This window comes from Strongylocentrotus purpuratus, unplaced genomic scaffold (assembly GCF_000002235.5).
Source record: "Strongylocentrotus purpuratus isolate Spur 01 unplaced genomic scaffold, Spur_5.0 spur5_scaffold_9, whole genome shotgun sequence".
Taxonomy (NCBI): Eukaryota; Metazoa; Echinodermata; class Echinoidea; order Camarodonta; family Strongylocentrotidae; genus Strongylocentrotus; species Strongylocentrotus purpuratus.
In genome coordinates this window covers 14,721,043-14,743,240 of record NW_022145615.1, presented here as the reverse complement: position 1 = coordinate 14,743,240, position 22,198 = coordinate 14,721,043, and the positions used below count along the sequence as shown (strand labels likewise).

Sequence of the window (22,198 nt, the reverse complement as noted above, 5' to 3'; positions counted from 1 at the left end):
TTACCATGCAAATACAATCTCTACCAATTTATTGGATTCTTTTTAAAATTCGACTTAATTTATGATATGCTTCTATATTTTTGTATCCTAACATATTTTGATTAGTCTTGTCGACATTTAAGATTGTATAATTACAAATAAGTTTCATTTTTTATAATTGCAAATGTCATTTGATATTCATTTTATGTAAGCATTTTTTTCTTCTTCATGTTTCTATAATAATGAGTTATGGAAATATAGTTATTTAAATTGAAAGCCGAGTATATTTTTCCAATAAAAAACAAGGGGATAATTATATTTTCTTCTATGGGGGGGGGGGGGGGGGGGGGGGAGTCACGCCCCCTTTGCAAGACAAAAACGGTGCGTTATATTGGCAAAAGAAAATAATTGAAATAGGCTACATAGGCTAATTTAACTCTTCAAACAATCATTTCAAGTTAGGCATCAAACATCAAATATTTATTTTGATGATATCCTTTTTTTTCTTCAGAAGACCTAACATTGCTTACGTGTCCTCCAAGTTTCTCAATATATTTTATTTTCAAAGGCACTAAATAACCTTACTGTTTGTTAAATGTTATCGGCATGTGAGTACTCATAAATAAGGGCTTTCAGTAACACCATGTGGTAGCCTCACTGAAAGGGTTGTTGATAATTCTTTCACCAAAAGAACCAGCTTATGGGCGTTTAGAGGAAATGAGGAAGAACTCTATACGATTTTTTTTTTTAAAGGTAAGAGGTGACAATGGAATGATGGTTTCTTATAAACACTTATATGAGATTATTTTGGGATTTTGTTTTCGGTGTTGTGTACACCAACAACGAGATGAAAAGGAGAAGGAAAGGAGGGGGAGAAGAGTTGATCGAGATTAATGGGAAGGTTGTGAACAGACAAAAGTTGAAGAGTGAAAAAAGAAGAATGTAGTCTTTGAAAAGAAGTTTGGTAGTCCTCGTTGGGTAGTTCTGAATAGATTTTCTCCTGAGCTACATAATGCTATCGTGAACTGTCTCGCCGCGTTTCGAGCATTGTGTGGTCTGTTCACCTTCAGAAGATTACTGCTTTTGTAAACGGGATTAATCTTAATTCTTAACACCCCCTTTGTTGCATAAATTGAAGTTAAGCTGAGAGCTTGCCACGAAATATTCATTAGCCAGGCATACTCTTATTGTGCAGCGATGCTATTCAACGTGCTTTCCTTGTAACATTTGAAAAATGCTACGTCTTACCTTATGAAATTCGCAGAATGATGAGAAGGTACTTTTACAACATGACTTATGAATTCACAAATCGAGGCTTTCGGTGACACCAATTGTGCTAGCCTTACTGAAAAGGCCGTTGATAATATTCTTTCGTCAAAAGAAAAAATATATCAACGACTTTTTCAGTAAGGCTAATACCGCATGGTGTTACCTAAAGCCTCAATTTGTTAATACTCACTCACCATGAAAACCCACAGAGAACAATATTAAATGAGGACGGTTTTTATCGTGTTTAGGATATTGCTAATTAAAATCTCGTTGCATCTTTGAGACACCCCGTATGATCGCTTTAACGTGTCTTCTATGGGGTTATAATGACCACAATTTGCATATCAAGAGTTGAGTTTTTGTTATTTTTTCCATAGCATAGCCCATTATAAATATGGGGCATAACCCCGGTGGGGTCACTCAATGTGACTTCCGGACCGCATAACCGTTACCAAAATCGCGGAAAAAGGGGTCAATTTCAAGCAATGTCCGCGGACAAAATATTCCTCGAAATAAAGAAAATAGGGGTGCACAGGTGTCCCCGAAATTGATAAATAGGGGTCCTATTCCGGGAAGAAAAATTCTCGGAGCCGAGTCTTTTCCTTGAAATATGGTAAAATAGGGGTAAATTTGCGAAAGTGTCCTTACAATCTTATAAATAGGGGTATTCCAAAGTACGATTTTGTCCTTGTTTTGACGTAAAAAAAGGGGGTTAAATTTCACAAAATGTCCTTGAAATTGACCGCAAAAGGGGGTTATATGCATTGGTGGTAACGGTCATACGTGTCACTCTTTGCAGGGGAGTGACCCCACCGGGGGCATAACCATGGGCGCCCACTTCCCCGAGATTATGCCGCTGTCATTGTTCCCACCTTTCGACAATTCTTCCAGCATTTTTATAAATAGGGCCTATTTGAATTTCAAATAAAGAATTATTTCTAGTTCAATAAAATTTGGTCACTCGATTATCATCATCAATTATACCTTGCAGCATGCGACTATAATTATGTAAATCACCTGATTGAATTATTGATAATTATACGATGTGTGATTGCATAATCTATTTCCAAGGTTATGGTTGACATGAGAATAAGTGCATTTTGTTACTATCATTATATAGCTCGTCAAATAGACCGGTGTACTAACATATTCAAATTGTATGCATACGTTTCAAACAAAGGTAATTGTCATAGTATTGACAATTGAGGTTTGTCCGATATAGCAACAAGGAATGTATGCAGACTAGATTCCAAGTACTGTAGTTCATTTATTAATAATCAATGGAATAACTCGTCACTAGGTCCCTAGGAAAAATATATCCATAAATTCGAATATATTATTAGTAAGCCGGTCTATTGACTGGCAAGAGAAATTTCCACAAGCAACCGGGGAAAACAATAATGTCTTGTACACTAGGTCACAGTTATGAAAAAAGCAGTTGTTGGATAGGAGGAAATAATTATAATTTCTTGTTGACAAACATTCCCCCGCAATGGCTCGACAACTCAGAACATAACCAAGAAGTGATCTTCGATAGAATAAGCTAAGAAAAACGCAGAAAGTTCCGAAATTTGCTTGCCTGCAACAGAAGAACTGAACGTATTTCTAATCTAAATTCCGCGAAATAATAAAATACATAATAAGTGATTTTATAAGCTCAATTTACGCTCGTATTTGGTCATTTTTATTTAAAACTTTTTCATTAAGCAAATCGTCTCTATTTTCACGAAGTGACGGTAAAGAGGAAAATCGAATATAATTTGCGTGACGATTTTCCTCATATACCGTCACTTCGTGAAAATAGGGCGTTATTGAAGGCCTACTGCATTAGGTTCTATATAATATGAGAAGAAAAGACTTTCCCAACTGCTCTTTATGTAAAACTGAGCCGGAAACCAATTTGGAATCAAACGATCGATGCTATCAATCCCCCAAAATAATAAAAACCATACATCCCTCTACTTTCGATCAAAATGTTTGGTTATCAAGACAAATTATTTTGTAACCTGATTCTTATATAATATTTGAAATACTACATTTACATTTGTAAATATTATAGTAAATCTCCAAATGTTCAAGGCTCTAATTATATGAATACTAAGAAGGAAATCGAACAGTGAGTGGCAAAACGAAATGGTAAACTTCATTTTCGTAAATGGAGTTTTTCACCTGTAATAAATTACAGTTGAAACTGCTCTGATGTGACTTGTAGGCCTATCCAATATGTGCTCTGTATGTGCTGCATCTTAATTTGTTCATTTATCTGTTATTCTTTTTGTTTTCTCTCAATCTATCTTGATTCTACTGTTATATGATTAATATCTTTTAAACAATAAAAACGAAATGAAAAACCGAGAAAAAAAAGCGTTGCGATTTGATCACGTGATATGGACCACTCAATTTATATCATTTTTTAAAAAATAAATAGGGTATCTATGTGCTTGAATGGGCGTTTTAGACATACAGGTTGCTATGTTCACTTATTATTTCCACTTTTTCCTAAGCTGGGTTACTAAACCAATATCCTCATTTGTGGACTTAACTGCGGTAGCATAAACATTGGTTCAAGCAGCCACAGCTCTTCCAGCAAAACCTTGTCAGCGTATTGGAGCCTGTGCGTTTCACTTCGCTCACGTGCTTTTAATTAGATGAATCGGTTTATCCAATCAGAGACATAGTTTGCAGAGTCACCGATTTTTCGCTATATTGTAGGCGTGTCCTCCTGTGTGTGAATGCGAGTGCATAGGCGTAGCGTTGCAGCTTATCCCTGTCCTCGGGAATAATATTTGGCGGTGAGAATTATTATCACCCAGCCGTGGAAAGGTCTTTATAAGATTTCATTTTATGATACTCTTTGTTTGCTGTTTTCCGTTGACTGATAGCCGTGCGCCGAATCTAACCCCTGAACGATACCGTGTCTTTGGAATTTGCATTTTACATAACTATAGGCCCTATAATTATAAAATATAGGTCTACTTCATAATGTTCAGGGTCGGAGAACCTCCGACTCTAGTATTAAAAAAAAAAATTGTATGAGTGAGTCTGATGCACAACAGAATTTGAGATGTGGAATGAATTGAGAAGAAGAAAAAAAAACACACTTAAATGTAAAGACGTTGTTATAGGAACGCTAGAGTTGAAGTTTTGCTCAACTTAAGGACTATGTTCAGTCTAATAGTTAAATAGACCGATTATCACAATATTATATTATATAGCCTGTTTTAGGATGGAAAATGAACCCACTCTTTGACAGGTGAAGAAAGCGACCACCCCTTTCCAATAAAACCCCTAGTTTAAAGCGCAATGTGAGTTTGTGTTTGTCGTAGCTGTGTTCAATTCAAGAAAGATCTCTCCGCCAATATTTGATTGACTTGTTTTCATGGCAAACCCTCCCGGGTACACACACCATCTCGGCCGGATACATGTACACTGTATCGCCTGTGTTTATTTTTAATAAATAAGGGCGAGCTTTTTTCGCTCACGTAAGTGCAATCTTATCGTTCGAACCCCCGTTGCGGCTACCCCCAGGGTAACTTGATAATTTTCCTTGCTTTGTTGTTGGCTAGCTAATCCCCACGGAATATTGTGCAGCTTCGTCTGTCGCGGTGTGCAGTGTGTGGCTGGATTGCCAGCTTATATCAGCGTGAAATGCAATCGGTTTCTGTGCCCGCATTCCGCGGATAAGTGGTAGGTGAGGCTTTCAGCAATTTGTCAGCTGAACTTTAGTCAGGCGTGATCACAGTGTCACCCACAGGGCGTGTCTTGTGGACATACGCGTGACTGATTGGTTATTGAATCTACTATGCGAACATATATTAGTGGCACGTGAAATTCTCGTTTCTTACTGGTCACGTTCAATCGCCGTCGGTGATACAGCCAATCAATTACTTTCCTTTTATGGAATATATCACTTGTTTCTTTGTCGTCGCGTCCCGCGTGGAAACTTGCCTATTATGTGGTATCTAAATGCCGCACATGATATAGTTTATTCTAAGCCAGATTTATAATTTTGGATATAGAAAAACTTTAAGTGGTTGACATGTGATGCAGTTTTGCAAAATATATTTTTGGGGGCTTAATTTTCGAACTAAACATGGATTACACCTACACTTTTGAGGGATAACACCGGTATCCATTTCCCCCCAACAACTGAATATATGATCCTCGTTGAACTGCAACTACAAGTATACACCAGTGTTGAATTGACTTGGACGAATATATACGCAGACACTATATACGCGGGCAAATTACTTCCCACCACACAAACAGTGTATTGAGTATTAAAGCCTGTCATGCCCGCCCATTGGATATACACGAAGTGTGTGTAAGTGTGTTGTGTGTGTGCACGGGATATGTGTTTTACACACACTGCATGCATATGCTTCGCTGTTTGGAATAGCTAAGTTTACACATGAATTGTACAGTATTCATGGCTGGGACACCAAGGCGTTTCTTGAGGATTTAGAGTATTGGAATATAACATCGTGGATTTTAGATTTATTCTGGATTCTTGAAAGGAGCCTGTTACCATTTGCCGCCATGTATCCGCAAACTAGGCATGCAGTAAGTGAAATATTTCATTGTTTTGATGTGCTAATAAGTTGCTTGAACGAGTGTTAATGTTGTTTATGAGAGTGCTGTGTAGATGGTGTGTGCGGTGCGCATAGATCTACCATGGGATCAGTGATGTGAGGTGCCCAGGCGCTTCACGTTTCGTTTGCTATGGTCCCATCCATAAGCATTGACTGATACTGTTACAAGTCATCTAACTGTTACTATTTTCATTTGTGATGAATATTCTGTGTAGATGTACTAGTCTAGCTCCGGAAATACACATCCCACTTTTGTCTAGTAATGCACTATGTGGAATTGTAGATCTAGAATATATATTTTTCTCTCTAGATCTAGAGTAGATTCTAGATGATGTCTAGGGCCTACAACAATTGTAACAATTACATAGACCTCTATTAACAAAACAAGTTAGACTTCTAACATTAACAAAGTCAAAATAATAATCTTGTCTTTATTGTCTTTAAGATTCAACAGACCTCGCCAAATTAACATCTTTTATCCTTCCCCACACACAGACTGAAACCCACGTTGCCCACATGATGTAGATCTAGACCTCTACTACCGATTTTTACCACAATCCTGCGAATAAATTGTCCCCTGTTTTTCTTTATGTAGACTACATAAACATTATATGATGTATGCCTAGACGTAACGGTTTAGTTTTAGAAAACTTGAAGCAGCACTTACACTGGAAGAAGAAGGAAATTCATGTTCGCAGATGACTGCCTCCTCTACCTCCAAATCGGGAAGCAACAAGACCATCCCATCCTACAAGATGATCTTGCAGCTCTAGATGCATGGGCAAAGAAGTGCTTCAACTCAAAGAATGGCTGAATGGTCCTTTGAAATGATGATGGAGCTCAATACAGACAAGTGCAAGGCCATCACAGTGTCCAGGAAGAAGAGCCAGATACAACACCAGTACATCCTGAACAACACACCACTGGAAGTAGTCTTATCAACCTAGTACCTTGGCATCACAGTCACATCCGACTTGAAATGGGCAAACACATCACAAGTATATGACAGAAAGCAAACAACACCCTCGCTTTCCTCAGACAAAATCTCCGGATCAACTCACCAGACCTGAAGAGTACTGCCTACAAAGCTCTAGTAAGACAACTCGTTGAATACAAGTGCCACAGTGTGTGATCCCTCCTCTGCAAACTACATCCATCAAATAGAACTGGTACAAAGACGGGCAGCTAGATTCACCCTTAATCGGTACCACAACACCTCTAGTGTGACCTCCATGCTCCAACAACTTGACTGGACCACACTCGAGCAACGCAGAGAAAATTATAGACTGGTGATGCTGTACAAGCTTCGCAACAACCTGGTAGCACTCAACACAGCACCCTGCATCAACCCTGTCACAAGACTTACCAGGACTGTCCATGCACATAGCTACCAAGTCCCCCGATCAAGAACTGAGCAACATAAGCAGTCCTTCTTTCCCAGGACTGTGAGGAGTTGGAACAACCTGCCATCAGGAACAGTATGTGCCACATGTGGTGGTGGTTAGTGGTGGTTATTTTACCTGACTGCTTAGGAAGCATAAATGCTTGTTAGCTTTAGGTCCTCTCCGAGGGACCTGGTAATGGGGATTAGTGCCTTACCAAAGGGCACTAGCGCATCGACTTGGTTACAAAACCTGATTGCCAAATTACGAGACCACTGCTCTACCAACTGGGTTATCGTGCCTTCGTGAATGCCTTCTGTCAATGCCTGAAGGGAGGCTGCAACTAACTAAGTCTGGGTAATTTTTACTTGCACCATGCACCTGGCTCTTGTTAGCACACACACTCATCAGTCTGCAAGAATCTTCAACTGTGAAGGAGGTTGACTTAACCCAAAGAAGCAGAAGAAGTGCTACACCATGAGCATCTGCAGCAAGTCTTTCTTCTTCTACCAACTCAATGGCCACATCCTGAAGTACTGTTTGTCCAACATATTCGTTACTTGGGAGTCACAATCTCAGAGGACTTGAAGTGGGAGAAACATGTTGCCAAGACCTCCCAAAAGGCAAACTGGGTCCTATCCCTCCTTCGCAGAAACCTCCACTTCTTTCCTGCAGATATCAAGCAAACAGCCTACACTGCACTTGTAAGATCTCTCCTCGAATATGGTGCTACATCTTGGGATCCGTATTTGCAGAAGGACATCAACAAACTCAAAAACGTTCAAAGAAGAGCAGTTCTGACGTTTGCTTCATCACAGGAAATTATGTGACCAGAGGATGAGGGCTTCAGCTTGTCGAGCTCCATCTACCTAACCTAAAGGAAAGAAGGAAAAACCTCAAACTCACCCTCTTCTTCAAAGTGGTAGGGGGCTGGTGCCAGCTCTCCCAATTCAAAATCTGTGCCAAACAATTTGAAAACTGTAATACCTCAAATATCATAGACAGACAAATGACAAACAACAGCAAGTGCTACAATCCCATCAGAGCACAAACTGAAAGTTACAGGAGCTCATACTTTCCATCTATCATCGAGTGGAACCATTTGGACGACAACACCATAAACTCCACATCAACCAGCACATTCAGGAAGGCCATTGACAAAGCCTTCTAAGTACCCCTGCGCCCTCTCTCAACCAGTGCTTTATGCCCAGTTATGCCTAGATTACTGCGTAGGAGACTACGGGCTACAATGTTTATGTTTACGTTATCTACGAGCATCGTGCCATTTCTTGTATTGGCCCTTGGGGGCAGGGGGCAAATCCGTACAGAGGCTGTTTGGAGATTGTACGGAAATCGTGCAATTTCAATGCAGTAGCTGTGCAGTCTCCACAACCTCTGCACGAAAATCGTACGGAGCCTGTGCTGCTTTTGTGCATAAGTTGCGCAAAAAAGGTGCGGTGACCGTGTAGCCGCGGTGCTGTTTTTGGCCCCCATGTTGACCAAAAATCGTGCGTTTGCTAAATGATCAGAACGAGAGGCCTCAGCTCGATGCCTGTGCGGGGATTGTGTAATGCCATCTACGACAGGTCTACGGGCTTACAATTTTTCAAATTTGTATAACTTCCAGCGAAACAAAATCATAGAGGTCGCGGAGTCTGTGAATCCGTACAAATATCTCACGGCCGCCTCCTGCCTCCACACAGAGGCCGCACAGAAAAGGGAATACATGCAGGATATAGGCTCTGTAGACTAATCGCAGGCCAAATGTAATCTAGGCATAAGGCCTTGCATCATACAGATCCAGATCCAGAAGAAAGCAGAAAATCTGAGAAGTGTACAGGTGATAGTGTGAATGAAAAATAAAAAAGGGAAAGTTATGAAGTTTTAAAAGTTGCAATCACTAAAGGTAAGGGCTCTTCAAATTGGCTGATGTACATGTAGTGGCCAACAACTTTCCCATTTGTGATATATTTTGTTCTCAACAATGTACCTTTATCTTTTCATCTACGAGTCGCATCATATTATCCACTTCCTTCTTAATTTACTTGATATGTCCCGATGTTATTGTTGGCTAGGAGTTAACATGCTGTACATGTGTAGGCCTACTGGGCCATGGATGATGCATGTACTGTACACATACGTACAAGCATCGCTCACAAAAGTGTGCAATCTCCAACTCGGCCTGTTGTCTACTTCTACCAGCCATTTCTAGAAATTAGAAACTAATCATGATTATATTCAATTTCTACCTTAAGGAACGATTTATAACTTTTTAGAATTTTCCCCAAATATGAGGATATTTTGTTTATCTTCTATTTTAAAGTGGTTTCATTACTTCCCTTATATTGTCAGTACATATTGAAACTGTATTTATTTGTTTGTATATTTGTAAACCACTGACTTAACACTTAACAGGATTTAGTTTCCTGATGGCTATTGTCTGTGGTATTTCTTACTTCCTTTGTCTCTGTTATTAGGTTTTTGTTTCACTTTGCCTGGAAATAATAAATAGAGAGTATCTTGTATGAAAGAAGAATCTGTATTACTTTTCAATAAAAAGATATACGCCCATATTCTGAAGTCCGTACTTGTAGTTGTACTGTATGTATAGTTTAGTTGGCATGGAGATATAGTCTGCTGCTCCTGCACATGCTCAGTATTGGTCATTCTATCTTCAAGAAGACTGAAATTTGACACAAATTAGCATGGTTCTTTGGTTTCTAAGGTACAGTGTATTTAATGCAGAAATGTGATGAGTCTGACAGATTCCTCAGTGAAAGGCACTTGCCGTTGCCATAGTCAACAATCATGCTTCTCTTGCAATGACTTTCTATACCTGTAGCTTCAAAGGTCAAAAGGTCAATGAGCTCTCAGTGAAAAGCCCTGTACGCAATGACTGTCCATACAGTGTACATGTAGCTTTGAGGTAGGATCACCAGTTCTACAGGTACATCTCTTGAAGGTGCAGGTCAAGTTTAAAAAGGGAAAAATCTTACTAAGGTCAGTGAACTTTCAATGAAAAGCACTGTACATACAATAACTTTCTATGACTTTGAGCTACATGTACATCAAACACATACCACAGGTACATGTAAAGCTCTTTGAGTAAATAGGTTACACATGTAAGTTCAAAAATGGGTCAAAACTGACCAAGGTCTAAGGTTGAAAGGTCAATGAAACTTTCATAAAAAGCACTGCAGTACATGCAATAACCTTTCTAATACATGTAGCTTTGATGATGAGATCAAAGGTTCAAGGCTCAAGGTACAAGATCCATGAAAATTTGTTCAGATGGCGGAGAGAGAGAGAGATGTAAAACAGACTACCGTAAGATGATATAGATCTGCATTCAAGAAGGGATGCCACCAAATTGCGAAAGATGATGAGAAATCTCGGACAGAACTTCACCTTGATTTCTTTAAAGCATTTGACTATGTGCTCCCTGGTTGTCTGATGAACAAGCTGTGATCCCTTGGCATTACAATACAGGTAGACTGGAGAAATGGCTTCATTGTTTCCTGACCCATCACAGGCAAAGAGTTGTCTTGAGTGAAAAGACTTCTCGGTCAGTGCATCTTCAGTAGCTTGAGCTAGTCAATTATCCTGCTGTTTTGTGTTTCTGAAACTACCTCAAGCTTAATATCTCGAGCTATTTGGTAGATAAAGACACAATTGGCCTTATACCTACATGTAGCTAGAGCTAATTGCCCCCAACTTGTGGGCTAGTTTGGGAAAATAGTCGGCTAATTCAGGAAAAGCTTGCTTCTTTCGTCCTGTCCTCATTTAGTTCAAGATGAATTTGATCCCGGCATGCACGACTACCGGCTATTTCCAATTGTTTATGTTTTTGATTAGCTACATGTACGTTAATGCAGTGCGTGTATTAATGATCTTAAGATTTTATTTATGATTTAGGGTAAACAATTGATGCCGCATGCTCAATAATGTGGCTGAAGTGCGCATCCCTCAAGCTCAAGCCTGAATCTTTAGCTTCTGCTTCAGCCTGCTGATAATCTCGAGCTCAAAAATGATCTTTTTATTGTTTCAGCTCGAGCTGATGGAGAGTGCCTCAGGATAGTGTTCTCAGTCCCACTGTCTTTGTTGCACACATGTATGTAACAACATACATGCACCTGAGGTGGTAAACAGCATTGTAAAGATTGATAGGTAGACAACACCAAACAGAGAGATCATATCAGACTGAAGAATGGTTGTAACCGCCTACAGGTAGGCTTAGAAGACCTGCAGGGTGTAACGCAATGGACGTAGAAGTTGCAGGTTCAGTTCAATACAACAAAGTGTAGATCTCTACACGTGTATAGGACAGCAGACTCTGTATTATCAATACCACCTTGATGGTCTGAGTATTAAAGGAAACCTAACCCCAAGAATATTGTTCATATTCAACGCTGTACATGTATTGGTGGTAAGGGGTTTTGCCCACAAAAATCTGCGGGGTTTCACTTGTGCGTGCAAAAACTTTTTTTTACTGCACTCCAGAGGAACTGTGTGATTTGACATGTGCTACTTTTCCAGTCTCTGCAATGCCTTTAATGAGTCTAATGATTTAAAATGTTTATAACCAAAGATTTATTCTTATCTATCTATTCAGACACCCCATCAACCTGGGCAGCCATTCAAATTCACAATTCCAGAGTCATGTGATCGAATCAAGGAAGAGTTCAGCTTCTTACAGGCACAGTATCATACGTAAGTATTAATATGGAAGTCCATTGCCTATTCAGGGCAGTTTCAGTCGATACAAAATGACATTCAGAGAGCACTTTCAATTTCGAAATTAAAAAAATTAAGGACATTAGGGCTGTATGATGTGGCTTTTACTATACAATCTGGTAGTAGTGTTGCGTGGCTCGGCGTGCTGGCCAAATTATCTTCCAATTATCTAGTTCAGTATCGTCTGCATAAAACTTCTCATGAGTTTTTATAAGTAGCAATTATACTTTCTAAAGGAGATGTCTATATAGACTTAATAAGATTAGGACAAGTGCGAAATAGATGAATCATACATGTTGTATCAATGGAAAGCTTATTAGCCATACATGTGTAGATTACAATAATCATATAATATTGACTGGCCTTGAGGGCAATATATTCAGTATCTCCTGAAATAAACACTGTAAGCCAGTCAATATTATAATTATTACCGTACCTATATTCTCCAGAAACCTAAATCAAAGTTGTACTTCATGGTTAATAATGCAAATTTGTTCAAACCTTATAGATACATTGGGATCTATAATCGCGACTCTTGACATCATTGACACATTTATCTGTTGTTTTTTTTACTTTGGGGAATATTCTTTTCTGAGTAAACTGACATCAAGGTGATCATTTTTTTAGTATTCGTTGTTTTGATTTTGCTGCTGTTCTTGTGGGGCAATGTCGTAGTCGTGCTTGAAGTTTGAGAAATATGCACATGATGGCTTTTAATACACTCAGGTGTGTTGGCAAACGCATGACTGCTCTTGTCAACACAGCTAATTGTATGGAAAGCCATCATAATGAAATTCCTTGTTGCTTCAAGCATGGCTACATATACAAATACATGTACATGTACTGCTACCAAAATAATAAGTTTTAGAAATTACATTTGAAAAGTTGTGAAGCCAAGATATGACTGATTAATGATACAGTAGGTAGGTATTCTTTCAAATCCAAATATGTTAGGGGAAGATTGTTGTACACGAACAAAAATCACAATTTTGTTCGTACACAGATCACAATGAAGAAGGAAATTCCATATTTCACACATAATTAAAATGTGAAATTCAATTTTTTGAAAGAATTCTTTGCCTCTCTTTGAGAACTGTATTAGGACAATTTCAAGGGCACGTCGGAGCCAAGGTTTTCCAATGGGGACAGCAAGGAGAAATTTTGATTTAAGCGTTACAACCACTTTTCCTTTGTCATCAACCTTAATAAAAAATTCACAATGGAAGGCAGCTTTCAATTAGTCTAGATAGGCACTACAAATCTATCATTTTGATTTATCGCAATGTATATTTACAACTTTAAAATATTGGAGCAGCTTTGACCATACTTAGCCATAATAATATCACCATTTTGTAGCTGTGAACATTTTAATAAAACTTGGTTCAAGAATACATCTTTACAGGAAGACAACTGAATAGAGTTTGGGGTTGTCTGGTTAAATTTATGTCAAAGGTCTGATTAAGGTCACAAAGGTCATTTTAAATTACATACATTCTAGGCTCTTTATTCTCATTGTGTTATATTTCAAGTACCATTTGAGCCATGATTTGAATTTTAGCGGAGGCATCTATTGGAGATGCAGTTGTATTTGTCTTGTACAGAAATATAAAAGTTGAAATCTGTGTTAAAATAGGGGTTTGCAGGGATTTTTTTTTGGAAGGGAATCTTTCTAAGATTGCTGAAGCATAAAAATATAACTTTAGAACAAAATTAGTACAAGTTCCATGTATTACTTACCAGTAATTGTTTTGAAATTGTTGTTAGATATCGTTGTCAAGTGTGTTATTAGAAATTTGTCAATTTGATACTTTCACTTTCATTGAAAGTTTGCCACAATTAGTATCAATTATTGATTTCAACAATATATATTTATTAATCATGGCACGCAAGTTTCAACATTCATGAGTGTGAATTTAAAATGTCTTATTTTTTTTTTCAAATTATGAAATTTTGAATGGTTGCATCACCTTGCATGAACAGTACATACATGTATTTATGTAACTTCACTGCAATTCCTTTTACATTCTTAGGGTTCATTTTGTTTGGAATTGTATATCACCAATTATGTTTTTCAAAAAATAAATTTTTCCTCATTTGTATTTTATTCACCAGGTTAAAAATGGATTGTGAAAAATTAGCTCAGGAGAAAACAGAAATGCAAAGACATTATGTGATGGTAAGTCTATTAAGCTGTTCATATGGATTTAATTAGCTGATGTTAATGGTTTGTTGAGAATTGAATTACATTGAAAAAGTAAAATGATTTGTATTTCAAATTAGGATGATTAAAATTGAAAGGACATACATTTACACTGTACATGAATTTGAAGATGTTCATGTAGCGGCAATAAAAGACATCTAGAATGCAAAATTCATAATAAACTTTACATATTCTCGGTAAAGTTGGTAAATTGAAAGTTGTTATTTGACAAATGTGAATGAAATGTACATGTTGTCACAGGTCTATGTACATGTATGTACAAAAGTTCCACCTCATTGAATGTGTTTGCCAATCTGTTGTAATCCTACAATTTGTTATATGGCTAATGAAGGGTATGGTCTTCCTTACAATTTGTTTTCAGTGTATGCCTCCCCTAAAAAGAGAAATGTAACTGACACAATGTTCTTTGTCATTTTTCCTTGTTAGTGTACATGCAGACAAAGTGAGGAAGATAAATGCGCTTTAATACAAGGCCATGATTTTGTGGTTCTTTTACATACAAAGGGTTTAAAATGTAGCTTCCTGCTACAATAAACCTTCAGTTATAGTCATCAAGTTTTTCACCTCATAAACATGTGATCAAGAGAATACATGAAGTATCATCAGGCTTGGCATAAAATAAGTCCCCCCAATTTGTTTTTTAAATCAGTAATTTCATTTACTTTTATAGACTTTTGTGTTAAAGAAAATTTTGTTTGAAATATCTTCAAAGTAGATTTCCCCCCTACTTTTGCACATAATGATGTTTCCATACCCTACCCAGTTCAATCTAAATCTAAATACCGGTAAAAACAAATTTGAACCTTGTTTCGCCAATAATAGGCTACTCTACAGTTGATGCAAAACATCCCTATGACTTAAGCTACGCAAACAATTATACAAAATGATTTGAAATAAAAAATCGTGATTTAAATATAACAAATTGTGATTTTAATTTTTAAAAAACTATCTTTAATATTTTTTTAAATCACAAGTTTGTCCAACCTTGAGAATCATGCAATCCAATGTTGCCATACATTACTAAACAGAAAACTCTGATAAGAGTCAGGTTTGCGAGTTCAAACTTCAAACTTTTGATCACTTTATTTCATAACTGTCGCTAGGAACTGAAAGATTTGAATAAACATGTTGCCCTTTAATTAATTAGTATGGAGATTTGACATCACATGAACTCAAACAACACATCAACAATTAAAGCAAACCAGAGTGTTGTCTCATGAAACCATCAAAAGTACAAGATCAACGACACATAGATGTACATGTAGGTGCTGTTGTTTGACTTTTGTGCTAAGTGTTTGACAAGACAAGGGATAACTCCCCCTACAAAAGATTTTTTGTGACTCCAAACCTGTCATATCTTTTTAGAACACCATCACAAGTCAACTAAAAGTTAGTTTATGGGCAGGGGGGAAAAATGGCAAATGAAATTTTATTACAAAAAATTATCTCTTGATCTTTAAAGTCTCACTTTATTGAACAGTTCTCACTGGTGTAATGACATTATTCAAGCATGTTAACTGTTATAATGTTTTAATGTCTTGACAGGTAAATGAGATTCATTAATATTATTTGTCCATACATCGGTCTACCATATAAAAGAAGCCAAAGACGGGAGTCTGTAATTACAGACCCATGAGAATGAAAAGTTTTGCAAATTCAATTTTGAGCGTTGATGTCTCTCTTTGTTATGATATTATCATACTTAACAAACTACTATGTACTTAATTACTACTTTATCAACTGTGGTCATGCTTGAAGGATCAAGAAATCTGCGCATGATGGCTTTCCACACAAACAGCAATGTTGAGGATAGCAGTCATGCATTTATCCTACACTGTTAGAAATATTTCATTTCTGATTCCTCCATATATATGTATACATGTACAACAGTGAACAGGACTGTTTTTTAACTTAAAATTCAATGATATGTGTTTATAATGCATGTCACAACCCTATAGTAATTTTTGCAGTGTGTTTGCAATATTTTGTTACATGTACAGGGTGTACATACTGTACAGGTAATAATGATTCTTTACATTTTTATCCTTTCATTCATACAGTACTATGAGATGTCATACGGACTCAATGTTGAAATGCACAAACAGGTGAGGGTTAAACTTTACCATCCTTATATTTTCTTCTTTACTTCAATGTTACATACATGTATATGCAGAGAACCATGTAATTTTACTCATGATTTTTAATTTGTGCTGGAGGCATTATGTTTTTTGGGGTTGCAATTCAGTCCATCCATCCATCTGTCCTGAACACTGTCTTATTGCAATATCTCAAGAACCATTTAAGAGTTAAAGACACAAACTAAAAACCTGAAGACATGTAATTCAAACTTCTTAAGTATCTAGAAGCATTTGTAAGTTATGTCTCTGCCCACTAAAGATGGTGCTCGAGGCATCACATTCTGGGGTTGTCTGTTAATCTATCTGGCTTGTCTCAAGAACCATTGAGACATGAAATTCAAACTTGTTGGAAGTACCATATTTATCTCAATAGGGAGATGACTTAATGACATTTGGGAGTTTGTACTGTATAGTACACTGGTGAGAGAACATAAAGGCCAATTTCCATATAATTACATTTTTTAGCCTCATTCTCTCAGGATCTCAAGATTAATTTCATCAATAAAGTTCAAACTTTGTACTTAAATATGTATCACTATGTAGAAATTATGAACTAATCAGATTTAAAAAAAAAATGTGTACATGTACATGGATGTCAAGGCCCAAAGGTCAGGACAGGCAGGCTACATGCATTTGTACACATATTTAGCCCCGGTACGATGAAGTATCTCAACCCTTGTAATAAGTTGTAAAAACATCACTGTAAAAACATCACATTCATCTTGCTCATTTTTTTGTTTACAGACAGAAATAGCGAAACGGTTGAATGCCATCTGTGCTCAGATCATCCCATTTTTATCACAAGAGGTGAGTTTCTTAGCTGCTTCCCTATTTCATGTTAATTTCTGAATGGAATTTTGTGAATCTTGCAAGGTAATATACTTTGGAGCTATTTTATGGTATTTGATTTCCAGAAACACAAAGAGCATAACAATAATAAAGAATACAAGAATATGAGGTTCAAGGACAGACAAAAGAAAAGAAACTCTCAGCTAATACCTTGAAATCACCTAAACTCCTGTAAATGGCTCTCCTCATTAGCTGATGTTAAAAATACATGATCGAGGACTTGGATTAAAACATGGAAGTTATCAATAGAACAAATTATGACTGTAATATCCTGTGTATACGCCACACTTTTTCATCCAAGAAAACATGAAAAAGTGTGGTGTGCCTTATACACAGAAACAAGATTCTGTGGTTTGTGGCATATGCCGGGACATTTGTTAAATGCTGGATGCACTGTTCAGACCTGCCATAGTCGTATTTAGTACGATTTTTAGAAGCAAATACGACAGTACGATTTTCCTCAATAAAATACGATTTTCAATTTTCAATTTTTGTTGTTGTTGGTATTTTGTGTGTGTGTGCCATTTTCAATGGCAAAATGCCCATTCTGTCCTATAAAGCATCTCACATCGGCAATTTGGGGATGTTCATTGGTTCATCGAACACACCAGTCCTGACGAAATCATGCATATTCAACCAATGATCCATAAAAAAAATTCTTCCTGTATGTAACTTTTGGGATTAAAGAATACAGTTTTTAAACTCCAGAGGTTGGCAGGTCTGACTGTTCCTAATACACAGTGTGTATCAATTAAACTGCATGTTTTGAAAGTATACCCCAAAATTATCTGCATGATTTTTAGAAATGAAATTATGGTCGGGGTCTATTCAATTGGGTGACACTAAAAGTATTGCCAATATTTCACGCTTGAGTGAGCACTGGCTACTTCCGAATGAATACTCACAAAAATTGGTTTGCTCAAAAATGTTTCAGTCTTTGATTAGATCAAAATGCAAATCAGGCAGTTGTGTAGTGCATGTGTTCTGTAAACTATCAATAATAAATTTGAACAATCATTCGATCTTCAACCCTGTTCCTTGCTGAGCATACCCGTATGGCATATTCAGAAATTGATGAACGAGAGGAACAGAATCCTCCCGAGACAGGGGTTCTGTAAATGTATCTGGGCAGCTCCTTTCCCTGTAGCAAGTTTCACAGCAATTTTATCCTAGCCCTTCAAGGAGAAGCTACACCATCTTCATTCTTCACCAATTGCTACTGTAGATGTCCCACTGCCTATACCACCACCTCCATCATTGCAGGTGATGTCTTTCTAGCACAGATCATCTGCATCAGTACACATTATTGTATGGATAGTGTTGGAATGATTGAATTCAGGGACAGGAAGAAATCCTGACATTAACATGTTTTCTTCTGTAAAGTCACAAGACCCAAGAACAAGGTGTTGCATACAACTGTAGTAAATTATAGATTTAGGAAAGGAAACATATTTACTGACAACATTAATGCTTTGTTTTCTTCAATGAAACATGGATGTGAAAGATTGACTGGCATTACACTGCATACCGGTATAATATATTTTAAGGTAATTTTTATTCATTAAACAAAAATCAGAGTGTCTAACTATTTAACAGCCCTGGGCTTGCATGTATGAGGGAAACCTGTCAACCTACAGAGCCTATAATGCTCCTCCATCCCGTTTATACTCCCTCTTTCGTGAATGCACTCTACCGAGCCACGATGTCGGGAAATCTACTATCATACCCTGATCCAAAAAGGCAGAACAAAATATGATAATAATGGTGTTGCGAATGCAAAGCAGACCAATATTGATCGGCCCCCAGTCTAGCATTAATGCAAAACCTAGAGATAAGGGGAAAAAGACTTGTTGAATGATAAACTGAAGGGAATTAATGTGAGCCATCCACGAATCCCCCCACAGCCAATGTGAAACAAAAAAGGAAAAGGCTGGGGAAGGAATAGAGCAAAAAAATACAGCATTCCTTGGGGAGAAGAGGGTGATACTCATACACCTGCCTCTACACACAAGAGATGCATCACATGCCCCCTCCTTGCTTCCAAACTCAGAGGAGCTGGGAGATCGGATTATCCAAGCTCTCCAATCCATTCTCCCCCATCTTCTCGCAAAGGGATTCATGATCTAATCCTCCATGTGGGCAATGAGACGAACCCATGCCGAGAGGTCTGCACAGTCTTTTTCCCACCCTAACCCAGACACACTAGACCAAGCAGATGCAAGCATGAGCCCACAGGAGAGGGGATACACAACGAGCCCTCCCGAGACATTGAACTAGGGATTATGTAACATATAAGAAGCAAGATAGGCAGAGTCAGGAGCCCCAGCCCTTGGAGAGGAGATATTTCTATCATTGGTGACTCTGATTCTGAATTCGGATATCATTGACCAGTTCCTTTTGAGAGAAGAATTACATGTAGGGGGACTCCTCTGACTATAGCAGCTTGCTTTCTCTTCTTCAATCTCTACAATCAGCGCAGGAAGCATATTTGTCAGACATGTATAAAACACTGCATGCACAGTAGCAACAATCAGGAATGAAGTCGGTATTCCCTATTAGATCTCACTACTGCCGATAAGACTTTCTATAAACTATAGGTTTCCTTAGAATATTTTATACATTATCTGTCATTAAATTGTTGGATTAGGGAATTATTTGTATGTAATCATTTCTTCACGTTACAATTTCAGATCAATTAAAACATACAAACTGCAAAATTGTAAATCTGAATTAACTGCATTTAGGCAAATACATAGTGAAGACACAGTAGCATTCATTTTATTTCTTTTACTTTTTCAGCATCAACAACAAGTAGCAGCTGCAGTAGAACGAGCGAAGCAAGTTACGATGACAGAACTAAATGCCATCATTGGGGTGAGTCTATTCGTACAATATAATATTCTGTGTGTTGTGGAGTTAAACTGTGCTGATATCAGCTTAACACATCCCTGACATTTGATTGGACTTAATCACATGTCCCAATAGAGATGGGTACATGGTAAATAACATTGGGACAACCACAGAACCCTGGGGAACACAAATATCTGCTACATGGACAGATGATTCTATTAACCCATTCCGACTTTCTGCTTTATGAAAACATGATAGAATGATAAAAACAAATAATAACATGAGAAAAGATAGAAAGAGGTTAAAAATGTTGATGAGTGTGAATACAAAGGAACCATACCCCTGGAACGGACTTGTGGATCGATCTAGCATAGAGCCGTAGCAATCCAACAAAGAGAGTGAGAATGGAGTCTTAGGCCATATGTACCCCTGCACCACAAAACCATCAAAAAGTCGTTAGAAAAGACTTCATAGTTAAGGGTTGATTCTGATAGAAGAGATTCTCAGCTTTAAACAAATATGTTACTCATCCCAACAGAATAGAATGTTACTTTAAAGAAAAGGGTGCTTGAAGTCTGTTGTCCAAGTAACCAAGTTCTCATGCGAGTTCTACAAAATACTGCAGAATTTCGAAATTTTGTAGAAAAAAGTATACTCTTTCAGGAAATGCTGAAAACTGAAATGTTACCATCCTGACCAAATACACCTTCATTGAGCTCTAACTGAAAACCACACTTTTTGACTTTTATTGTAGTTTTGTGGTGTGGGGTCTCAAGCACCCACCCTAATTCTTAAGACCCTCAATCCCTCCAGCCCCCCCCCCCCCCCAAAAAAAAAAAAAAAAAATTAGAGATACATATATTCTCATAAAACCACTAGTGGGAGCATGTACCCCTCCACCCATTTTTTTTTGGTGGTCATTCTGTGTGTCGGAACAAATGGGAAAGTTGTCCGCCACAACATCACAGAGACACTACTGATTCAGTTTAATTTGAAGAGTCTATACCTAAAGTGATTACAATTTTTTGAATTTTTTGACCAATTTCCTTTACTTTATTTTTCTGCTTTAAAGGATTTTCTAAATGCCCTGTTATTGTCAAATCAATTACTATTTCAATCTGTTTTAGCTTTAAACTTAAAACCTGCTAGTAGTATGCACATCACTGTAGAAAGACAGGTGATCACATCATGGGATTATAAGGTCAGAGGTCAAAGGTCTTTCAGAACAGTGGACATGTTGAGAGAGGATTTCTGACCTCATTGTGATATTTCAAGAATAATTCAAGCCATGAACTTGACTGAATTTAGGTGTACAGGCATATTGGAGATGTAGTTTGCAATTACCTTGTTATCCTATACTACTTTTGTACATGTATCTTGGACTTGTAAGTCACATAGGAGCCTCTAAGAACTTTCCATGTTTAGGATGAACATTCTGTTCAATATATTTACAGGCTTTAACAAAATGCTGATTTCATTTACTTCATTTAACTACCAACACTTATCTCTTTTTCTTTTTCTTTTACAGCAGCAGTCTGCATTCCCACACTTCTCAGTAAGTATTTGAAAATCATAACATGGTTCAGGAAAATTCATCACAGTAATACATATCACACCATACAAAACAAATATTTATTTCATGCGGAAACTAAATGTGTAGATGAATCTTGGGGGAAAAAAATCTAGTTAATTTTTTAATGTTAATCATGAGATACGGACGGCCCCAATTGGATTGCCTCATTGTTAAACTTATTTATGTGAATGTGATATCTTTGTACTAGTTTTCTTGTATACATGCATAGCGGCCAACTGTTCCAATTTATTCAGAATATTCTGATTTTTGAATTTTTAGGACCTACAAATTTCGGAACTCGACTTCTCAAAATTCTAAATACCCATTTTTTATTTTTATTTTTTTATTATTTTTTTTTAAGCCAAATGTGGAGAGCAACCTATCGGGCCCTGTCCACGCATCCTTAATGGTCAGTTAATTGTAAAAATAATAAGTACTAATAACTATCAAAGTTGGGTTAACCAGAGCCCATCATTTCATTTTGTTTCATAATTCAAAATGCTTCAGCTTGTACCCTGCAGGTGCACTGCCCCTTGACCGGGGTCTGTGCCTCCAGACCCCGCTAAGGGTACAGATTTCTTATTTTCAAATGTTGGGTGGTATGTACATGT

The 22,198-nt window shown here is 37.4% G+C and overlaps 1 protein-coding gene across 4 annotated transcripts in view; it reads left to right on the top strand.

Annotated features, from left to right (window-relative positions):
- The first annotated feature begins 5,159 nt into the window (after positions 1-5,159).
- The window catches only part of LOC587506 (transducin-like enhancer protein 4), a 33,794-nt gene continuing 16,755 nt past the window's right edge, over positions 5,160-22,198 (top strand). Inside the window, exons 1-8 of one of the 4 annotated variants that reach the window (XM_011680353.2) lie at positions 5,160-5,811; positions 11,835-11,932; positions 14,069-14,132; positions 16,238-16,282; positions 17,060-17,122; positions 19,964-20,038; positions 21,546-21,569; positions 21,949-21,996. In XM_011680353.2, the coding sequence (XP_011678655.1) occupies positions 5,788-5,811; positions 11,835-11,932; positions 14,069-14,132; positions 16,238-16,282; positions 17,060-17,122; positions 19,964-20,038; positions 21,546-21,569; positions 21,949-21,996 (441 nt within the window). In that variant the 5' untranslated portion in view covers positions 5,160-5,787. Of the gene's footprint in view, positions 5,812-11,834; positions 11,933-14,068; positions 14,133-16,237; positions 16,283-17,059; positions 17,123-19,963; positions 20,039-21,542; positions 21,570-21,948; positions 21,997-22,198 lie in introns of all 4 variants that reach the window. The other 3 variants (XM_003726685.3, XM_011680354.2, XM_787233.5) reach the window with 3 other exon arrangements.